Source organism: Doryrhamphus excisus, chromosome 15 (assembly GCF_030265055.1).
Source record: "Doryrhamphus excisus isolate RoL2022-K1 chromosome 15, RoL_Dexc_1.0, whole genome shotgun sequence".
NCBI classification, from domain to species: domain Eukaryota; kingdom Metazoa; phylum Chordata; class Actinopteri; order Syngnathiformes; family Syngnathidae; genus Doryrhamphus; species Doryrhamphus excisus.
In genome coordinates, this window is record NC_080480.1 from 11,815,977 (window position 1) to 11,838,923 (window position 22,947).

Consider the following 22,947-nt stretch of genomic DNA (forward strand, 5'->3'; position numbering starts at 1 on the left):
GCCTTCAAAAACAAAGTGTATTTTTCCATAGACAAATTTTCTACACACTTCCGGCCTAAAAAAACAAAGTGTGTTTTCCATAGACAAATTTTCTACACACTTCTGGCCTAAAAAAACAAAATGTATTTTTCCATAGACAAATTTTCTACACACTTCCAGCCTTCAAAAGTGAAGTGTATTTTTCCATAGACATATTTTCTACTCACTTCCGGCCTTCAAAAGTGAAGTGTATTATTCTATAGACAAATTTTCTACACACTTCCGGCCTTCAGAAAAAAAGTGTATTTTTCCATAGACAAATTTTCTACAGACTTCCGGCCTTCAAAAACAAAGTGTATTTTTCCATAGACAAATCTTCTACTAGCTGTGTTCCTACGTCTTCTTTCCAAGGCGTATCTAGACTTAGGATAAGGGGGATTACCTCTGTGAGTTATAGAGTATAAGTCTGTCAAAATATTCAGATATTATGTTAGCTTGTCGTCAAAGATCACTTCTGGTCAGGTGACGTCATTGTTTTTGTGTAGCGCTGTCTACGCGGAAACCACAAGTTTTCAGATTTTCCCACTCTGGAATCCGTTTTCAAAATATACCATTTCAGGTCACCCAGAATGCTGTCTGAACCCTGGTGCAATTTAGTTTCTAGGCTTGTTTTATCGCAGCTGGACGAGGTTTGGCAGCAAGCAGCATATCATGCACTGTCAGCAATGGAGAGGAAGCTGACAGTGACAAGTGAGGTGGTAAACCGTGTTTCAACCAAGCAGTACATCTCAGCTTGTTCGGTTTCCATCAGACGGGATAGTATAGCTAATCCACAGCCAAGAGCCGTATAAAAACACAACATCAGGCTTGCTAAGAAACCAAGAACAGTGATAAAGACGCTCAGACCTACCTGGAACCCTGTCACTTTCTCAGTGTCTTAACAACAAAAACACACGAGACTACGTTCCAAACTGGCAGAAAGGGGGATAAAAAAGTTCCGAGGGATGCTGAGAACTGAGGAAGACAATTAAGAATGCGGCGTTAAGACCGACTTTGAAGTCGGCCATGGCGCATATAATACCCTTACAAAGTTAAGTCAGAGCAGTTTGCTATAGAAGGCTGTTTTGGAGGGAGCCTGTTTTAAAAGGGTTCAGTTTAAGGGGAATAAAGTTGCGTCACATTTCGAGGCACCAATTGAGCCCAGAATGATGTGTGTTTTTTTCTGGTGAAATAAGATAAAAAGTTGGAGTGGGAGTCGTATCGCCCACCTGTGCGGTTTGATGATGGGATGAGTGTGCGGAAGATGGACGTGAGAAAGGGATGTGTCAGAGGCATCTATTGGGAGTGGGAAGAAAAAGACATGAAAGCCTGTGAAGGAAGGCAGAGAAGAAATAGAGGGGGGTTAGTTGTTGAAGGTTATTTATTGGGCTCCCCCCCTCCCTCTCTTGTTTTAATCCCATTTTGTGCTTGACTTTTAAGTCTACCAATGTATAGAAACAATGTCGGATGCACTGTCTAATCCCGTTTGGGCCATGAAGCTCGCTCCGCTCTGACAGTAATGACTTTCATTTCCTCTTCTTCTCGGCAATCCAGCAAACAGGCACACACTTCACAAGGCCGGCCAGTCGGACGCCACTTTGTTCCGCCATGCTTGACAGGACAGCGATCCGTCTCTCAAATCAGTCTTAACCCCAACCACGGACCCCCTCACTCATCCTTAATCCATCACTTGAACCCCCCGTCTTCCTTCTCCATGCCTCCAGTGAGCTGATTAACTAACTCGATGGTTCTGCAGACTCCACATTTGATGTCTTACTTCGACACTCCCTCTCTAACAATGCTGACAAATCTGTGAGATACTAAGATATGATATATCTAAACTACTTATTCTGTCCTATCAACCCAGAACCTTATGAGACTAACATACACAAGTCTTTAAGCCTGGAATGAGATTCCACAGCACCTGAAGACTAGTACAACATGAAGACGTTTTAAAAAGTACGATGCCCACCAACTGATGGACAGCTACTGCTTCATGTCTGGTTTGCCTGTGTATTTTCCTGTTTACAATCAAAATAAATGAATCCTAATTTTTCAGTACGATTGTCGGAACATGTCTTGGCACCATAGAAGCCATAAAAATTCAAAATTTCACTCCTACTTTTTAAAACCTCAACACCAAACTTGGTACGCAGCATTATTGTAAAACCAGTCTGTATAAGGTTTTAGCAAGAATGGCTGAAAAAAACATGGCCGCCATGGACCGAAATGTATTGACCACAAAGCAAAATCATCATCCAAAAATCGTAAACCTTTGAGCCAACCTACAAAACAATGTCTTTCCATGTGCTCCATTTTGAACCCAACCTACCTAATAGGGGGGTGCCATTCAGCACCTACTTTTAAAAACGTCAACACCAAAGTTGATATCCAGCATTATGGGACAAACATACACAGATATGTAAAGTTTTAGCAAGAATGGCTGAGAAACATGGCCGCCATGGACCGAAACGTATTGACCACAAAGCAGAATCAGAGCTAACTGCCAATATCATTTAGCATTCATCATCCTATAATCGTAAACGTTTGAGCCAACCTACAAAACAATGTTGTTCCATGTCCTCCATTTTGAACCCAACCAACCAAATATGGGGGTGCCATTCAGCCCTACTTTTAAAAACGTCAACACCAAACCTGGACAACTATACACAGATATGACAAGTTTTAGCAAGAACGTCTGAGAAACATGGCCGCCATAGACCGAAACGTATCGACCACAAAGCAGAATCAGAGCTAACTGCCAATATTATTAACCATTCATCGTCCTATAACCGTAAACCTTTGAGCCAAACTACAAAACAACGTCTTTCCATGTCCTCCATTTTGAACCCAACCACCCTAATAGGGGGGTGCCATTCAGCCCTACTTTTAAAAACGTCAACACCGAACTTGGTATCCAGCCTTATGGGACAAACATACACAGATATGTAAAGTTTTAGCAAGAATGTCTGAGAAACATGGCCGCCATGGACCGAAACGTATTGACCACAAAGCAGAATCAGAGCTAACTGCCAATATCATCGACCATTCATCGTCCTATAGTTGTAAACCTTTGAGCCCACCTACAAAACAATGTCTTTCCATGTCCTCCATTTTGAACCCAACCAACCTAATAGGGGGGTGCCATTCAGCCCTACTTTTAAAAACGTCAACACCAAACTTAGTATCCAGCATTATGGGACAAACATACACAGATATGTAAAGTTTTAGCAAGAATGGCTGAGAAACATGGCCGCCATAGACCGAAACGTCACAGCATGTGATCGAATCGCATTTCCAACTGTCAACAAAAAATTTCGACCCCAATAGGGGGCGCCACAAATGTCACAAATTCCGAATGAAATTCCCAAAACATATGAACCCCAGCGTGGATGGGTTAGGGTTAACCCTAAAACCTAATCTAATAACAAAAAACACATTGGTCTCTAAGTTCAGCCTAAAGTCAGGCTGCAAAGTCCCGGGCGCAATTCCATACACAAACTGCTGTGTCTTCCTCGCTAAAGCTACGTAGCCTCTAACCTGCTTTCAAACCACACAGCTGCATATCCTTTTCACCACTTAGACTGACACGGCACGGGGAAGAAGGGGAGAGAAAGAAAGGGAAGAAAAAAAGGAAGACTCGCATGCCATAAATACCATAACAACAAAGAATCATACAAGCCAAAGAGAAGACAAAGAACATGATGGCAGATGGAGCAAACATGGAGATGGTGTGTCCAAACTGACAATTGGAACAATCAACATTAAAAAGACACGTACAATGATGTGCTGGTACCATCTTACAAAGAACATTAAACTCATCACACTGTAACTTAACACTTAGATATACCTGAGAAATATAAAACATGTACCAATATGACCTTAAAATAACAATCTCCATTAAAAAGACACATACAATGATGTGCTGGTGCCATCTTACAAAAGAACATTAAACTCATCACACTGTAACTTAACACTTAAAAGGTATACCTGAGAAATATAAAACATGTACCAATATGAGTTTAAAATAAAAACCCAATACATTGCATCCGAGCAACGCATTCATTGGGTGCCTGCTGGGGTGCTGAAATGACGTCAGCCTCTGAGTGGCATCCAACCATTTTCTATGGTTGGAGTGTCCTATTTTTTTAATGAACATAAGACAAACATACACATCAACGTGTTGAAGAATAAAGAGTTTGGCCCTCGGTTCACACACCTAACACTTAAAAGGTATACTTGATAAATATAAAACATGTACCAATATGAGTTTAACGTAAAATGATGTGCTGGTATAAAGTCACATGTGATGACCTTGAATCACCTCCATCTACAGCCTTGGATGTTTGGGCCTGTGGTCCTCACACAACCTGTAACAGGAACAGAAGAACAGCAATAACAGAAAACAGCTTTGAAGCCAGCTAATCTCCAGTTTGGATAACAGCGTCATAAAGCAATCGCATGCCTGCATGCAAGGATCTGACCAATAAAACACTAAAAAAAAAAAAAAGTACCGTGAGTCACCAAAGTATCAGCCGCTACTGTAAAATGAAATGTAAGGCTTGATGAACGCGCCCTCGGTGTTGTCACACAACAGTCGGCCCTGTGATGTGGAGATAAGCGAAGGGGGAAGCGAGTCGCTTTGATCCTTGGAGATGACATTCAGGGCTTGTATTTACACAAGCACAATTACCCGGCTTTATTTAGGCGGCAGACAATCAATTAGCGTGAAATGATGTCAGCGTAATAGCACAGATTAAAGCCGAGGTTTGGGTGTGAGCGACCAGGCTCATTAAGGAGGAATCATCTGCCCACAAGAATGAGGTAAAGTTAAGCAAAAAGCCAAGGAAGTTTGAAATAAACAACTATTTCCTCAAAGAGTAGCTTGGGGCATTCGGTTACTCAACTGCAGAGAGTACTTTGTGGGAGGTGTGTATTTGAGAGAGAGGTGGACAAGACGCTGATGCGGGTTGATTGGAAGGTTTGCACTTGCTACACGACTGTAAGACCAAGCTGATGCAATACAATACATTGCATCCGAGCAAGGCATTAATTGGGTGCCCGCTGGGGTGCTGAAATGACGTCAGCCTCTGAGCGGCATCCAACCATTTTCTATGGCCCTCGGTTCACACATCTAACACTTAAAAGGTATACCTGAGAAATATAAAACATGTACCAATATGAGTTTAATATAAAAACACAATACATTGCATCCGAGCAACGCATTCATTGGGTGCCTGCAGGGGTGCTGAAATGACGTCAGCCTCTGAGCGGCATCCAATCATTTTCTATGGTTGGATTGTCCTATTTTTTTAATGAACATAAGACAAACATACACATCAACGTGTTGAAGAATAAAGAGTTTGGCCCTCGGTTCACACACTTAACACTTAAAAGGTATACCTGATAAATATAAAACATGTACCAATATGAGTTTAAAAATAAAAACACAAAGTTGACCATGAATGTGTTATCTTTTATTAAAAATGGTTCATCAGAGACAGACAACAAATAATATTCGGGCCAATATTCAAGTTATACTGGCGGGATACTTCATTAGGTAAACAATTTAACGAGACCCGATACTAGAGCTGCATCAAAAATGTTGCTTAAAGAGATAAAACAAGGACAATTATGAAATGATATTTCTTATTAATATAAAAAAGTTTTAATTGGCACTGTCAGAGGTATTAGTTTACCCATAATAATAATAATAATAATAATAATACTATTCATAATATGTAGCTTGTGTAATGTGTAATCACACTAGTGTCATGGGTATGCTGGAGCCTATCCCAGCTGGAGTGGTCGCCAGTCAAATGTAATAATAACATAATAACAATAATGGTAATACATAATTTATATGTAACACTAGATATCAACATAAGTATAACAAAACTACTACTAGTACTACTACAAAAACTGAACCTGAATATTTTTTCGACAGAGATTGTGCGAGTGCAGTCGTCGAGTTGAGTGCAGATCGTCGTGGCTGCTAAATAAAAGTACGGCACCAAAATGAATATAAAAGAACAAACGGATGAAAGACCGGCGTATGAAAGCACTTGCGACAATCAATGCTCACATCTGATTGGACGTCTTCATGCTGGATGGATGTCCCTCCCTTGGTGCTACCTGCAACAGAAACAAGCCCCCATTCCACAAATATGTTTTCCAAAGAACGCCCATCATGGGTACAAATATAAACTGCTTTAATCTGATTGATGTCTCCTTTGAGATGCTCAATTTCTGACTCACTTTTTAGTTACAATGAGGCGGAGGACGACGGCTGCTGAGGGGCTTATTTGTCGGGATGCGAGCGTTCCTGAGAGATGCTTCTAGAGATGTTGAGTGGCAGGGTGGTTTGATTAGGCCTCTCATTGCTGCATCTATAGATGTTTTGTCTAAAAGACAAATGAATCTTATGCTATGATGGATGGGAGGGAATTCAAGGAGTATCCCATAATATACCTTGTAGTCAGTAGAGTCCCTGTGTAGCTCATACACACCACAATATGGGAATACAAGAACGGGATTCATTCCAATGATGACAGTTCCTTGATTTTAAGCACTACGCTACAGCCATGTACTCAGACAAAGTAGTGGCCAGTAGTGATGAATTTGACTAATCTTTCAAGGCACACAAATTATTATGTTGTATGGCTATATTGTATGGTTATTTTTGCACTACTAAAACATACACCTCACTATTATGTACAATAATGCTTCAAACGTGCAATACTGGACTTATGTGCAATAAGATTACTGCAATACTACTATTACATTTTGTTTACTGAAATTCCACATTTGGTTACTGCAATTCTACATCTTGTTACTGTATAGGTTATTGTTTTTGACTGCAATTCTACATTTTGTTACTGTATATGCTATTGTTTTTGATGTACATATATTTACACTTATTTTGAACAGCACCTGCCACTTTATATTTATATTGTTATTCCTTGTTTTATTTTTATCCTTTTCCTTATTCTTATTTTTACCTTCTACAAAATGCACCGTGTGGAGTTGCACTCAAATTTTGTTGTATGCAATACAATGACAATAAACGCGATTCTGATTCTGATTCGATTCTGATTCTATATCAACATGGAACCTACCAAAATAAAGATTCGACTTCCATCTTTCATCAGAAAAAGAGAGTTTGTTTCTACCTTTAACCGTTCTTTAGTAATCAGCAATAGAACATAGGTAAGTTTTAGGAAAATATCTGTTCCCGACTAAAAAAGATTCACAAAAGACTTTTTGTGAAAAGATATAGTTCAAGCATAACTTTCAGTTTGACATATTTAAGCAACTATACCAACATAAACAACACAATTGGAACTTGATACAATTAGAACAAATAAATCTATCATGGTGTATCACACAGGAAATCACTGTGGGGAATCGTCACATTTCCTCAGAAATCACCAGTGCAAAACAAAATAGCTTTTCGTTACTTCTTGGGTTTTAGTTATGAGCACTTTTTGACCAATTTTGTGAGACTAGCTAGGTTAGTTTGTATTTTAAACTTTCCGGGAGGCACTTGCCTATGTTGAGGTCATAAGTACTAGAATAGCAAAAACATCTCTGTGATCAGCATGAATCCAATCCTTCAAGGATGCCTCGAGAAGTCAGAATTCCCAGAACTTCCCAGATTAATTTTTTGTCCTGTGTATTCTGATGTCGGAAAAAATATGAACTAAATAGGTTGCCTCCATTGTATTTATTCTAAATGAAGTGGGGCAGAAGGACAAAGAAAGAAGCCAATCATGTACCACTTCCACATGAAATGTGAGGAAAACCTTGATTGACTCCACACAGTGTTCATCTCAGTATATTAAGTTGTTTTGAGTTGTACCATCTTAGATGTCTTCTACTTTACAGCTCAAGGCTTACTGATGCTAACCTCTTGTTTTTGCGACATGCGTCCAGATCTTCCTGCAGGACGGTGGCTCTCCTCTGAAGGAACACAACCTGCGACATGAGCACACATTTGTAATATCAGTTGTGCTTTACGCTGGAGAAAAGTTAGCAGGGGTAAAAGTGTATGAAAGGCTCGGTTGTTGGGTCCAGGGGGGGGTCAGGACGGAAGGGTATGGGGTCATGAGATGGGGGCACAGGGGTTAGGGCACATGGGGACGGAGTGAAGATTAGAGGGCAGGTTAGCTGAGGTTAGGACGCTACATGCCATTCTTTTGTTTGGCTACAAAGCGGGAGTTTATTTATGAAGTGTCTGGCTAAAGTGAAAATAAACCACATCTACATTTACACAGCTCGTGGCAGAACAACCGTGGCTCCTAAAGAATCTGTATTGTTCATGCTGGAGCGCTGCGTGACATTCCTTTCTGAGGAATGGGGGGGGCGGGGGGAGGACGTCAGGAAAGATCTAGCATTACATTTGGCAATCCACTATGAAAAACACCAGAGACATCAAGCTCAACGCCCTTGTGGTCGTATCATTGGGAATTTGGGGAAAAATAGGCCTTTAAAGTTGTGCAAACTTGTGAGTTTGAATCCCTGCCATGTATGAACTTCATACCCAGACCACAGTACAGCAAGCAATCAAGGATTAACGTGTTCTGCTCTTTCTTTGGCGGAAAAACTATTATACAGCCAATTATCCTACAGTGAAGTCAGCGGACGTTTAAAGCATACGTCAGCAAAGTTAACATACCGTGCTTTATTCTTTACTATACTTTACTATGTTTGTCTTCTTTTTACACTTGTGTGAATATATTTCAAGTGGCTCAAATTACTTCAGCAGTACGCCTTGTCAAAGTTGGATGGTTTTATTGTTTTTATGTCTAGTCATTGCCGGTACAGCTTCCAATAAAGGTTTTGTGAGATATTTCTATTTACATTATTCTTACAGTGCAAATTATTATTTTATTTTCATTGAAATATAATAAAAAATACAATACACATTTACAATTTACAATTTTTATACTTTTGTATGTGTATTTGTTTTTGTTTTTTTAGAATGCAGAAAATACAAAAAAATCTGTATAAAAATAAAAATAAAAATGGAAACGTGAAAATTGCCAAATCCTTGTCATAAAATAATTTATTCAAGTAAAATTGAATTTTACTAAATTCTAAATGTACAATTTTAATGTATATATTTGTTCTGTATTAAATAAAAAATAATTCGATATATTTTTTTAAAATCAGTGCATTAAATTAATTTTAATTGAAAATCATAAATAAATGTAAACATCTGAAAATTGCCAAATCAGCATAATAAATTGACTTGATAATATAATTGACTCAAGTAAATTTGCATTAACTTTAATAGCATTGTACTCATTTCCAAATTTACAATTTTATGCTTTTTAATATATTATTTTCTTTTTTAAAATAAAAATTAATTATACATTTTTTTAAATTAGAAAATCTATTAAAAACATCAGCACACTAAATAAATTGAAATAAAAAATAATAAATAAATGGAAACATCTGTATATTGCCAAATCAGCGTGCTAAAATAATTGACTCAAGTAAAATTGCAATGACTTTAAGAACATTTCACTCAAGTAAAAATCAATTAAAAATATACTCAGGAGAAAAAGTTACTTTTTGCTGCAGAAAGGCAAAGGACTGTACTTACTGAGGTGTCAAATAACAAAACATCCAACTATGATGACATGACTTACTACTCAGAGCACAGAAGGCAATTATGCAACAGCTACAATAACTTATGTTTTGCATTAGTTAATTTTTCAGACTCAATATTTTAAGGTAGAATGCAAACCTACATGAGTAAAAAGTAGAATCACGTACTCGGTGTAGTGGGCGCACTGAATAAAGCTCTTATTTAAACAAAGCAAGGGTTAATGATGATGGCCCCCTGCAGCAAAAAGTGCATACAAGGCTTCATTCATTCATATTATGTAAATGCTCCTAACATGAAAGGCTTTTATTGCCTTTTATTAAGGGAGCTGTGCTGACACGCCGGTGCCTGTTTTGGGTGTCATTCTGTTCCAACATGTGGTGTGTGTGTGTGTGTGTGTGTGAGATTGTGTACGCCACAGATATGTGAAGCATGCTGCCAGCTGCAAATGCATGCAAATGACGTCTAAAATGAACACTTGTCTGGATAGCAAGTTAAAAGCTACCATGTACATTCATGTGTCGAGTCTTGTGTCAGCTAGCTCTTCTACCGTTGCACACAAATTGGGTGAAAATTTGTCAAAACGTGTGCCCCCCACTGTCTTGCCTATGCTATTTTTTTTTTTTGCTAATACTCCACATGGCGGTGCAAAGTTTGACCCCCATAGGTCGGCGTGACTTGAAATTTCTCACACAGTTCAATGTATGCAACAAAACACCCACTGTAACATTAAGGTGTTTAGCCGTGTCGCCACAAAATGTGGTACACATCTTTTAGGAGATTGGCAAGGTGTGTAAAATTTTTGCTAAATTGGTTGAAAAACAGGGCTGCACGGCGACCAACTGGTTAGCGCGCACAACTAGGAGACCTGAGTTCAATGCCACCCTCGGCCATCTCTGTGTGGAGTTTGCACGTTCTCCCCGTGCATGTGTGGGTTTTCTCCGGGTACTCCGGTTTCCTCCCACATTCCAAAAACATGCTAGGTTAATTGACGACTCCAAATTGTCCATAGGTATGAATGTGAGTGTGAATGGTTGTTTGTCTATATATGCCCTGCGATTGGCTGGCGACCAGTCCAGGGATAGGCTCCAGCACCCTCGTGAGGATAAGCGTTAAAAAAAAAATGAATGAATGATTGAAAAACACATAATTTGAACACATACAGTTCTTGTATTGGCTCTCATTACCTGAGCTTTGAGCGACGTGATGGTGTCCTCCAGTTCCTGTCTTAACTCTGCTGGGATCAGACCTTTAATCTTCTCCTCGTATTCCTGATGCACGGCGGTGACCTGAAAAAGTCAAACACACATACTATAAACAAAATATACACACACTCATCGGCATCCCCTCTATTCAAAGAATTCCTTCATTCTTCAGAGCTCATTCACATCCCCACAGGGGGTCCCTGCACAGGACTGCACAGCACCCCCTACTGGCGGCTTGATCAGACACGGTGCATTTAGAAAGGGTTGACGCTGCGAGACAACGAAATATATCAAATGTGGCGGCGGCGGCAGCTCGCTATAGCTTGGCCGGCCGGGCGAGGAACTGGAGGAAGTCTGACTGTCTGGAGCTAAATTACACGCCGACCAAACCAGAGTCTGATTATAGAAGCTGAAAAGGCTGTAAAACCGACAAACACACATGAATGGAAGGCACATATAGCACAGGGCTTTGGGCTAGAAAGGCATGTGCAGCATGAATACAGTTGCTGAGTCAGTGACGGCAATTAAGAGCACGAGTTGGACCAGTAGACTGAATGGATATAGTAATGGTTTATTTTCCACATGCTTAACCTTTTAAACCCGAGGCTCTAAATGGTCTCAAAATAAAAACACATGAAAAATGTATGCCTTTCCCTGCGCCTACAGCTGGCCCTAGTACCAAAATATTTCAAACTTTTATGCTAATTTTTTGTCCTTTATATTGAGTTACCATCCTCGACCATCTCTAGGTCGACTAGGGTTCAATTCCACCCTCGGCCATCTCTGTGTGGAGTTTGCATGTTCTCCCCGTGCATGCGTGGGTTTTCTCCGAAAACATGCTAGGTTAATTGGCGACTCCAAATTGTCCATAGGTATGAATGTGAGTGTGAATGGTTGTTTGTCTATATGTGCCCTGTGATTGGCTGACGACCAGTCCAGGGTGTACCCCGCCTCTCACCTGAAGACACTCCCTGCGACCCTCTTGAGGATAAGCGGTAGAAAATGAATGAATGAATGAATGTTGGCCACAATAAGGAGACAGATTATGGGCAGCAAGAAAAAGGACCACTGTGGCAAAGTGGACACTCTGGAGCATAATATTCCAGCTAAGTAAGGCGGGGTGGGCAAACAAGCAGATCGGTATGACTTGGGTTGGAATCTCCGCAATCTTGGGAATCTCTGTGTGGAGTTTCTCCGGGTACTTCGGTTTCCTCCCACATTCGACGACCAGTCCAGGGTGTACCCCGCCTCTCGCCCGAAGACAGCTGGGATAGGCTCCAGCACCCCCCCGCGACCCTCGTGAGGATAAGCGGCATAAAACTAATGAATGAATGACTTAATGTATTGAATTGTGGCGGCTACACACAAAAAACCCGCTTAGAAAGCTTTCTAGATCTTTCAGAATCTGCACCTATTCCAGCTGTATTTACTTGGATTTTCAAAACGGTCTGTTTTTATTCAATTTATTCCACCCACTGCCCTCGTCTGGGCACTCCCACTCCACTAAGATTGGGAGGAGGGCAGGCCCACAGTTTGTACAAGGGCATGCCCGTATAAGGAAGTCTGGCGTCTCTTATTCCAAATGCGCAAACCTCATTATCTGAAACTTTGCCATCATTTAACTCGAGAATACAACATTCTAACTACATTTATAGGTCAGAAAAGTTAATAAAGCATAACAGGTCATTGAAGTACATCATGTTTACACTTGCTTGAAAAGGAGTAGGAAGAAGCAGAGCTTATTTGTATGGATAAGGATACGAATCAAGAAAAGTCCATAAAAGGCATGATTGGATGAGTTTGGTGTGTAAGAACCTATGACCTCTAGGTTTTTCAGGGGTGTCCAAACTTTTACCAATGAAATGAAAGTCTGTTTTTTGTGGGGTTTTTTTTAACCCAATGACCAATTAAGCTAACATGCATGTTTTTGGAAAAGAAACCCACACACGCACTACGACATGCTAACCACTCAACCACCATGCGGCCTGATATTTTGACTTTACTCTGGTTACTTTATTAACTCATTCAAAACCAGCCATTTTTCAAAATCCCTGTCGTTACTGGACATTTTTAATGATTTGGACAGATTTTTCAAGGCATCCTGGGTTGGGCTGTGTAGGGAGGAAGTGAGTTTAATGTCCATGGTTGCTGTGCAGCGTGTATTTGAATGGAAGCCATGCAAGTCGAGTTCTTATAAAATGCCCTTCTGCCACCTTGTGGTCGTTTTGTTTCGGCTTAAAACTGTATCGAACATGATATTCTAATAATAATAATAATAATAATAATAATAATAATAATAATAATAATAATAATAATAATAATAATAATAATAATAATAATAATAATAATCTATTGTAGAGTTGCATCATCACCTCGTATGACGTCCGTCTTTGGGGTGAATGAGTTAAAATATTTCACATACATACTACTAAAATGATGTTATTTTTCGTCATAATATTATTTAAAATGACTGCTGATGTTTCAATTTTTGCTGTTTTTCATGCTTTTTAGAAAAAAAAAAAAACAGTTGCCTTGTCAGGCCGCACTTTGGACACCCCTGCTCGAGCTAACACTCTCCGAAATCATATTCCAGGAAGTCCTGCTCTAAGCTGTTATACAGGGTCAGTTAAAATGTGCTGACACATTTTTAGGTTAAATAAAAGGCAAATAAAGTAAAAGTACACATAATGCCATTTTTTTCATGTAATTTGCGATTTTGCTTTGTTTCTTTATAATGCCATTGTTTTTCGTTTCTTTTTCAGTTGCTGGCATGAATTGGACTGGTGAGCACTGTTTTTTCATTGTGGAAACATTTATCAAAACAAACAAATCTGTAACTGCAACGCCATCTTGTTATGGGTTACCAACTTCAGAGCTACTGGATCTGCATTGAAACGAAAATCAACCGGGCAACCTCGCACCGGCAGAGCTGATTTAATTTTTAAAACATAATGAAACAAAATGGCATTATATGTACTATTCCAAAATAAAAACATTTTTTTTGTTTCTTTACTTTATTTGGCTTTTATTTAACCTACAAATGTATCCGGTCATTTTGCCTGACCCTGTGGATGTACTTCCTGTAAGGCGTGTCTTAATACTTTTGTCTGCATATTGTATTCCAAAGTCCGGAATATTTCAAATGGTCGTCATGTTTTTTGACGGAACGACAGAGATTGGATTTTCCAAAAATAATTTTCCCGCTGTGGGTTTAACTGATTGTTCCGGCTTTGGCTAATTAATCTTTGCGGGGCACAATGAGAGGGATTGGGAAGCACATCAAAGCACCCAGTATAAATGATCCCGACATAAAGCAGCTCACTTTGGTCTGGAGATTTGCTTGCCAAAATGTACAGGATCATGCCGTATTGTTTTTTTTTGTGTGTGTCATATTAAGTTGAGAGAAATAAATCAAAATTAAACTTGGATATCATTTTGAAAAGTCACCGTACAGCTTGTATATCTGTATGTATTTACTTAATATACATATTGCCTAAATTGCCGACGACACAAGTGAGTACACTTGAATGTGAGCACCATGTGACTGGAATCCCGCACCTCCACAGTGCCGGTAGCACTCATGCAGCCCCACCACTACGCTCCACTGCTGCCAGCTATTTGGAAGCTGTGGCCCGCAGGACACTAGTTTGAGGCCCCCGCCTTGATATGAAAGTTTAATGTTAGTGCGGCCCGCGCAAGTTTGAAATGGATGCTGTATGTTATCATGTACCCAGAAAAAATGATTACGTTTGATTAATGTTCATGTTAAAGGTTAAATAACTGTTAATAGTTATCCTCCCTATCCGTGTGGAAGTGGTAAGTTTTTGGCTATTTAAGTTTAAAGGAAATAACTTGAAGGCTACCGTTTAGGTCGCTAGCTCTCTAGTTTGTGAGTTAGCATGTGTCTCAAGACCCTGCAGTTGCGCAATATGTTGTAAATAAAAAAAGTATAAATGTGACTATAGTCGTGTTTTGTCATGTCTACAGGGCTCTAATAATGCTTTGTTCATTTTAATCTGAAAAAAATAATTTGTCTACCCAACAACTATATGTGGTTTCTTAAGTTTTTATTAGTTGCCGTTTTATTATTATATTTATTTATTACTGATTGATTGATTTTCTTTATTCTTGATTTGTTTATTTATTTTTATCTTATTTTGTGCAGAAAAATAAAAATTAAGATATTTGAGAACAGTGGAATGTTTTATCATAGCTTTTATTGTAGAAAATCGGAACCAAAGCACTGAAAAAGTTTGTATATTTTTCTGTTTTTAATAAATGCGTTTTTTTTTTTTTTTTGGAAAAACCTGATGCGGCCCAGCCTTGCCCAGACCCTAGGTCCAGTGGCCCCCAGGTAAATTGAGTTTGAGACCCCTGCTGTACACCGACGACTCTACAGTATATCCACGTTTCATTGGTGTAGTATTGTCCCCTGGGAAGATAGACTCCAACAATAATGGTGAAAACACATTCTTTGCTTCACATGCGCTGCAGCTGCTACGGAGATGACAGACCTGATATGCCGAAATTACAAGTTCCTTTGTGGCGGTTTGACACGCTCGCTCATGCACGAACACTACACTGACGTGGCTTGTAATTAATGCAATCGCTCCTCCTGCCAGTTGTTAATCATAACCACCACCTTGTGCAATGGAAGTAAATAGAAAGCCTAGAAATAAGAAATAATGGACTTGGATAATAAAACTAACATATTATCCAGGGATAATCATTCATTCATTATCTATTGCTTATCCTCACGAGGGTCGCAGGTGAGAAGCCAGACTTCCTTATATAGGCATGCCCTGTAGACATGCCCTCCTCCCAATTACAGTGGAGTGGGAGTGCCCCGATAATGGCAGTGGGTGGAATAAATTAAATTAAAACAGACCGTTTTGAAAATCCAAGGAAATACAGATGGAATAGGTCCAGATTCTGAAAGATCTAGAAAGCTTTCTAAGCATCTTTTTGTTTATAGCCGCCACAACTCAATACATTCATTCATTCATTTTCTACCGCTTATCCTCACGAGGGTCACAGGTGCTGGAGCCTATCCCAGCTGTCTTCGAGCGAGAGGCGGGGTACACCCTGGACTGGTCGCCAGCCAATCACAGGGCACATATAGACAAACAACCATTCACACTCACATTCATACCTATGGACAATTTGGAGTCGCCAATTAACCTAGCATGTTTTTGGAATGTGGGAGAAAAACCACACATGCATGGGGAGAACGTGCAAACTCCACACAGAGATGGCCGAGGGTGGAATTGAATTTGGGTGTCCTAGTTGTGTGGCCTGCACGCTAACCAATCGGTCTCCATGCATATTAAAAACTTTAAAATTATCTTTCAAATGTACAATTACCCTCACCTTATCCTTACTTATCCTCATGAGGGTCGCGGGCAGGGGTGCTGGAGCCTATTCCAGGGCGAAAGGCGGGGTACACCCTGGACTGGTCGCCAGCCAATCACAGGGCACATATAGACAAACAACCATTCACACTCACATTCATACCTATGGACAATTTGGAGTTGCTAATTAACCTAGCATGTTTTTGGAATGTGGGAGGAAACCGGAGTACCCGGAGAAAACCCACGCATGCACGGGGAGAACGTGCAAACTCCACACAGAGATGGCCGAGGGTGGAATCGAACTCAGGTCTCCTAGGTCTGTGGACCGCGCGCTAACCACTTGCACTTGCCATCAACAGAAGTTATTAATGATAACTGCCTCAAAGCATAATAGAAATACTCCAAATAATCCACAAAAAAAGATTTTTCAAAGCTATGCTTTCCTGATCAAGTGCGTGATTCCTATTGTTTTGAATACAATAAAAAATGGCTGCGAGCACCAGTCGCTTTTACTTGGCAGTCATCCGGAAATTACAACATTTCATCTAAATATAGTTCTTAGATTTTGGGCTGTGACTTCCCCATCGCTACTGTCAACGCGGCGTGTTTTCTGACAGCTGCCAGCAGCAAAGGAACAAGCCCTCAACACTTTCAACCTTCAAATGAAGTTTGTCATGTCGTCGGGAAGGTTGACGTATGCTAATGAAGAGCCGAGTGAGTCGTTGCTAGGAAGATGGGTTTTTTTTTTTGGGGGGGGGGGGGGGGTGCGGAGGGGTAACGACCCTGTGACAAAAAAACCTTGTCAGGAACAAGGCGGTACATCAAAAAATGACAAAAAGTTTTGCACCTCCGCATTTGCCAAAAAGCGATTTGATATAAAAAATGCCTCGCTGCAAATCGTCAGAAATATGTAGAAGATTAGAAGTGCTTCTGATCCGGAATGGTTGTCAGAACTAAAGCTGGATTGGCGGCTGCTGATGTAATGGCCTTCACAGGAACAAGCCAGGCTGCACACCTTTTATCAAACTCATCTAGACAATTAATTACTATGAATTACATGAAAAAGATGCAGTATTTGCATATTTTTTAACTGCTCTACTGCTTGCAAAAGGCAAAACAAAACACGGCGATGCACAACATCTGTGCAAAGTCTGGGCGACTTTTAGCGAGTCGCGATTCAGATTACACAGAGATGTCATGGTCGAAAAAAACCTCTGCGGAGAAAGCTTAATAATGTCAACCTCCAGCGATGACGCCATGGCTGCGATGACAAGTGAAGGACGCCGCTTTAGTGGAAAAAAAAAAGAATGAATCGAACGTCAACAGAGATGAGATAAAAGACTTCTGGTGGCAAAACAAAAGAACCGAGGAGGGGGGAAAAAATGCATTCTAGTCACAGTCGTAGCTTTATGTGGATGTTGCTCACTTCCTGTTTTATAGCGACTGTTCAAAAACATTTGCCAGATGCCCAGGTGATTGCTGGAAGGTTAAACACCAGTTCCTAAAGTAAAATTCCTACTTCCGAGTTGGAAAACATGTGTGAGAAAATTAGGACACCCCACTTCTACTCCTGAGCCGCTGCACATAAAAAGGTGAAAATGAGTCAAAAACATGCAAACCCTACTTGTGTTGCCTTTGGGATTATTTTTTGTGACTCAATACATTCATTCATTAATTTTCTACCGCTTATCCTCACGAGGGTACACCCTGGATTGGTCGCCAGCCAATCACAGGGCACATATAGACAAACAACCATTCACACTCACATTCATACCTATGGACAATTTGGAGTCGCCAATTAACCTAGCATGTTTTTGGAATGTGGGAGAAAACCCACACATGCACGGCGAGAACGTGCAAACTCCACAGGGTGGAATTGAACTCGGGTCTCCTAGCTGTGTGGCCTGCACGCTAACCACTCGGTCTCCTTGCATATGAAAAACTTTAAAATTACCTTTCAAATGTACACTTATTAAAGATGTCTGTGATTAATTGTGACGAGTTAGCAATGTAAAAAACATGCTAGCTTTATGTGGATGTTGCTCACTTCCTGTTTTGTGTAGCTAACGCACTGAAGAGTATAGCGACTGTTCAAAAACATTTGCCAGATGCCCAGGTGATTGCCGGAAGGTTAAACGCCAGTTCCTAAAGTAAAATTCCTACTTCCGAGTTGGAAAACACGTGTGAGAAAATTAGGACACCCCACTTCTGATTTTTAAGTCAAGATTGAATTGACATTTCTTACACACTTCAATCTCAGGTGGGATAGACTCCAGCATACCCTTGCAACCCTAATAAGGATAAGCAGCATAGAAGATGGATGAATGTCACCACATTATTGTCATAGTTATTGTCATAGTTAGCACAGCATTTCACAGCATTCATACACAATTTTTGATTCAATTCGTTTGATTGTAGTTGCCTTTTGATTGGCTGGCGACCAATCTCACCCAAATTCGGCTGGGATAGGCTCCAGTATACCTAGTGAGGATAAGCAGCATAGAAAAGGGGATGGATCGTTGATAGTTGTAGTGATCTTGATTTGGGCGCTAACCACTCGACCGCCGTGCAGCAAAGAAAATATATATCTATATAAACATGTAATATATAAAACATGTCTCGAGTTTCTGTCGGCGAATGCTGAGATATGATGTAACACGCAGCTCGAGACGTTCTTCACTTTTAAAAATGGACGCGAACAATCGGCACTAAACTGCTGCGGAAAGTTTGTTTTTGATCCAAAGTAAAATTTCTGTACTGGACAAGTGAAAAACTGGCAATACGGAGTTATTCCAACAAGTAAAAGAAAAACTTTGGGAAGCCGGAATAATGTGATGTTGATGTTTACGCTTTACTGCGCATGCCCCATTGACTATTCTGGTTGATTATAGCGGCGCATGTAGACACGCGATTGGAATATTCCTTTCCATGTATACCATTACTTTCGGATAAGTAATTCGGAAAGATTCCATTCGGAAAGAGGAAAAACTCATGTAAACGTGGCTATTGTTACCTATCAGGTACGTTTGGTACCCGAATAAAAATGGGCAGAAACAACACCTAGCGCCTGTAGGACTGGGTGAGCGACCAGCGGCTCCTAAAAACCGCTGACCCCTTTGTGCAGATTTATGACGACCAGACAACCGAGGTGTGTGACGAGTGTGTTAAGTGTGTACAAGGGTCAGTGGGTGGAAAGAGGCAGGGGGGCGGGGGTGGTGGGGGGGGGGTACACAAGAGAATGAATGCCTTTGGTGTACATAGCATCTCCTCCTGTGTGAGTGGAGTCATTAGTGCTTTCTTCTCAGTGTGTGTCAAGGTCAAAACACAGCCTGATTACAGGGCATTCTGAAGAGCCACAGGGAGTGTGTGTGTGTGTGTGTGTGTGTGCGTGTGTGTGTTAGCACAGAGGCATCCCTCTGAACACAGGCGGTGGTGGCATTCCTGGCCCTAGGCGCTGCCGCCTCTTGAAGATGAATCTTAAAGAATTTGGAAAATGCACACACGTTTGGGTCTAAAATGGAAAATGGCGGTCGATTCGTGCAAGTGTAACTTTGTTAAGCATGCGCCAATTAAACTGGGACGTGAATGCAAAGACGGGAGTAAGAGACACTGCGGACAAGGATGTGATGCAATGTTTGAGCGAATGACACAAGGCCTTTTTCGTGAAGAAAGAGATGTCTTATCACCTTCTCTTCGGTCTCCAGCTCTTTGCTTAGCAGCGTCTTCTCGGAGCAGCGCAGCCGCCTCTGTAGGCTTTCCACCTTCTCCTGCAGAGCCTGAGGGGAGGGAGAGACAGGCAGAGTTGTGTTGGCAGGCTGATGGAAAAAAAAAAAAATCTACTCCAGATCTGTGTGGCGCAACGTGTAACTGACGTAGGATGAGGCTATATTTGAGCTTGAAAGACGCACGGGAGGAATATGAATGAGGCTGTGGAGAGAAGGACTAAAATCGACTTGATTCCACATGTAGTGTCACACCAGGCTGCAGGGCCTAATACTCCGCTCCCGTTTAGTGTAGAGAACCAACATTGACGCTCAAGTATGCTTATATTTAGGCTGGATATCACAGACCAGGGCTACTTGGGACCTTGAATGACTGAATGAATCATTCATTTTCTACTGCTTATCCTCACAAGGGTCACGGGGGGTGCTGGAGCCTATCCCAGCTGTCTTCGGCCGAGAGGACTGGTCGCCAGCCAATCACAGGGCACATATAGACAAACAACCATTCACACTCACATTCATACCTATGGACAATTTGGAGTCGCCAATTAACCTAGCATGTTTTTGGAATGTGGGAGGAACCCAGGTATTCCCGATTTCCTGACTGTGTGGCCAACATGCTGTCTTCGGGGGAGAAGTGGGGTACACCCTGGACTGGTCGACAGCCAATCACAGGGCACATATAGACAAACAACCATTCACACTCACATTCATACCTATGGACAATTTGGAGTCGCTAATTAACCTAGCATGTTTTTGGAATGTGGGAAGAAACCGGAGTACTCGGAGAAAACCCACGCATGCACGGGAAGAACAGGGATACATAAGACCAGTTCAGATGAAATCATGGCAGCAACTAATATTTTTGCATACGATTTTGCACCCCTGTCATATAGAAAATCACACAGACTCCTGTAGAGCAGCTACACACAATAACCCACACAGAAAGCTTTCTAGATCGTCCAGATTCTGCACTTCTTTCTGCAGTGTTTCCACAGACTTCCTGCGGTCGGTTTAATTGACTGCACCCCAAGCCCTCCTCTATGTACGCCCACTCCACTGTGAATCGTCACACTCCCAAGTGATCCTGAGGACTTCCGGTTACGTAGCTCTGTGTTTACAGAGTATTTGTACAGTAGGTTCTTCAAGACAGTCATATATAGGATCTTTCAGGATACTTTGTAGGATCTTCGTCTAATGTTTATGTAGTACAGCCGTCTTTCGCCACTTTGCGGTTCGCGGCTTCACTCTATCACTGGTTGTCAAAACTAATTTCAGACATAAATTATGCATTTTCCAGCATAAAAATGTCTAAATTAACTAAAATCTTCAGAAGCTATGACAGGTAGTATTCTAAACTAGTCACTGGGTGTCAGTAACGTTACTGTAATGTTTGCTAACACTAGATTTGAGCGCCAAAACAACAGGCTTTTATTGCCGGTTTGAATTATCACACAACAGGCACAACAGTCCTTAATGAAACACTAGCTAAAACTCAATTCTGCTCCCCTGATGTCACTTCCTGTCCGCCTGCCACACACAACAAGTCTTGCATCTTAAATGGTTTATTTACTCTGATTATGTGTACTATAGTGGGTACTATGAGTATAAAGGTGATTATCGGGATGGTACTTTATGTCGAGAGGGCTTTAGAAATGTTAAAAACTGCATTTAGACGGTTGTAAAGTGGTTTTCTATGAAAATATTCAATGTACAAAGAAGGAATCCTACTGTGTGGAAACACCTGACTGCAATAAAGAAGGATATTTGATTAGCATTTTTACATGATAAAAGTTAACTGCATGTTCTAAGATACGGCAGCATCATACAGTAAAAAATAAAGAATACTTTCCAAGTACGAGTATATATGTACTATCCACACCCAGTACCGTGTCTATAATCAAGCATGGTTGTGGGAGTGTCATGACCTGGAGCTGCATGAGTGCTGCCAGCATTGGAGAGCTCCTTCAACATTGAACAATAAGAATAATATTTGTGAAGTCCAAGTTTTTTCAACAATAAGATGGCAGTTTTCCAGCAAAGGTGACTTTGGTGTAAACAACCTTTATGACCATCTTGCACAATCTGTGCTAGAAAGATCTTAATGAGAGGTTATTATAGACCAAAACCAAGGTAGAAAGTGATCAAACCTTATTGCTCCTTGTATGTTTGAAGGGTAATAATTATGTCATAACTGTAATTACGGCAAAGCCGGCCTCGTTAAACCCATTTGAAATAAATGAGACAAGGGCAGAGACTTTCTCACTCTGGGGATTAAGCAAACTTTCCGAGGCTCTTTGCAAAAGCCGATCATTAATGGGATCATTATTATTTATTTGGAGACCATAAAAAAGCTGTATCATCTCGCATTGGTTCCAAGAGCTAAGTTGATTACATTTCCCAACTGGGGCGGCAGCTTCAATCACTTTCCAGATTCCGACAAGAAAGACAGAGGAAAAAAAAAAGGAATGAGAGGGAGGAAAGAAAGTCATTAATGCATTTGTGTGTGTGTGTGTGTGTGTGCGTGCAGTTCTTTCTGCTCTGTGAATGGAAAGAATGGTGCAGTTTGTGCATGAAACGCAGAACCAGATGTTTGGACATGTGCACATGTGGACACTTCATCTTTGATTATTCGGCATGAAAAGCAGAGAGTGAAAGGTGCACATGTGCTGTACACACACACACATACACACACAGCAACAAGTGTGGAAAGGGAGGGGAGCGGGGGGGGGGGGGCACGCTTCACAGCATCAATAACCTCTATGAGTGTCTCCCCCCGCTGGAGTTGAGTGAGCAGGCCAGGTGTTCCTTCACTACTGCTTCCTCATGCAGGTGAGAGGCATGACCACCTAATGCTCAAGACACCACACTGGCATAAATCATGTCCATGTGTTTAGGGCAGTGGCACTGAATTATTATTTTGTCGTGTCCCCCCCCCAGGGGAGAGAAATTTGAAACGTGCAATGCGCCAGGCCTGTCTGTTATTGAGCCGCAGAAAATGTTATACCTATTATGCATTATCTCTTTAAATGGAATTT

The 22,947-nt window shown here is 40.9% G+C and overlaps 1 protein-coding gene across 10 annotated transcripts in view; it reads right to left on the minus strand.

The window, feature by feature from the left end:
• Positions 1 to 1,700: 1,700 nt before the first annotated feature.
• cep112 (centrosomal protein 112) overlaps positions 1,701 to 22,947 on the minus strand; it is a 134,628-nt gene continuing 113,381 nt past the window's right edge. For 6 of the 10 annotated variants that reach the window (XM_058048968.1, XM_058048960.1, XM_058048966.1 and 3 more), the window contains 5 exons: positions 19,874 to 19,963; positions 10,819 to 10,920; positions 7,928 to 7,995; positions 6,277 to 6,422; positions 5,482 to 6,153 (listed from right to left, as the gene is read on the minus strand). In XM_058048968.1, the coding sequence (XP_057904951.1) occupies positions 6,320 to 6,422; positions 7,928 to 7,995; positions 10,819 to 10,920; positions 19,874 to 19,963 (363 nt within the window). In that variant the 3' untranslated portion in view covers positions 5,482 to 6,153; positions 6,277 to 6,319. Of the gene's footprint in view, positions 4,389 to 5,481; positions 6,154 to 6,276; positions 6,423 to 7,927; positions 7,996 to 10,818; positions 10,921 to 19,873; positions 19,964 to 22,947 lie in introns of those variants that run through there. The other 4 variants (XR_009119545.1, XM_058048964.1, XM_058048963.1 and 1 more) reach the window with 4 other exon arrangements.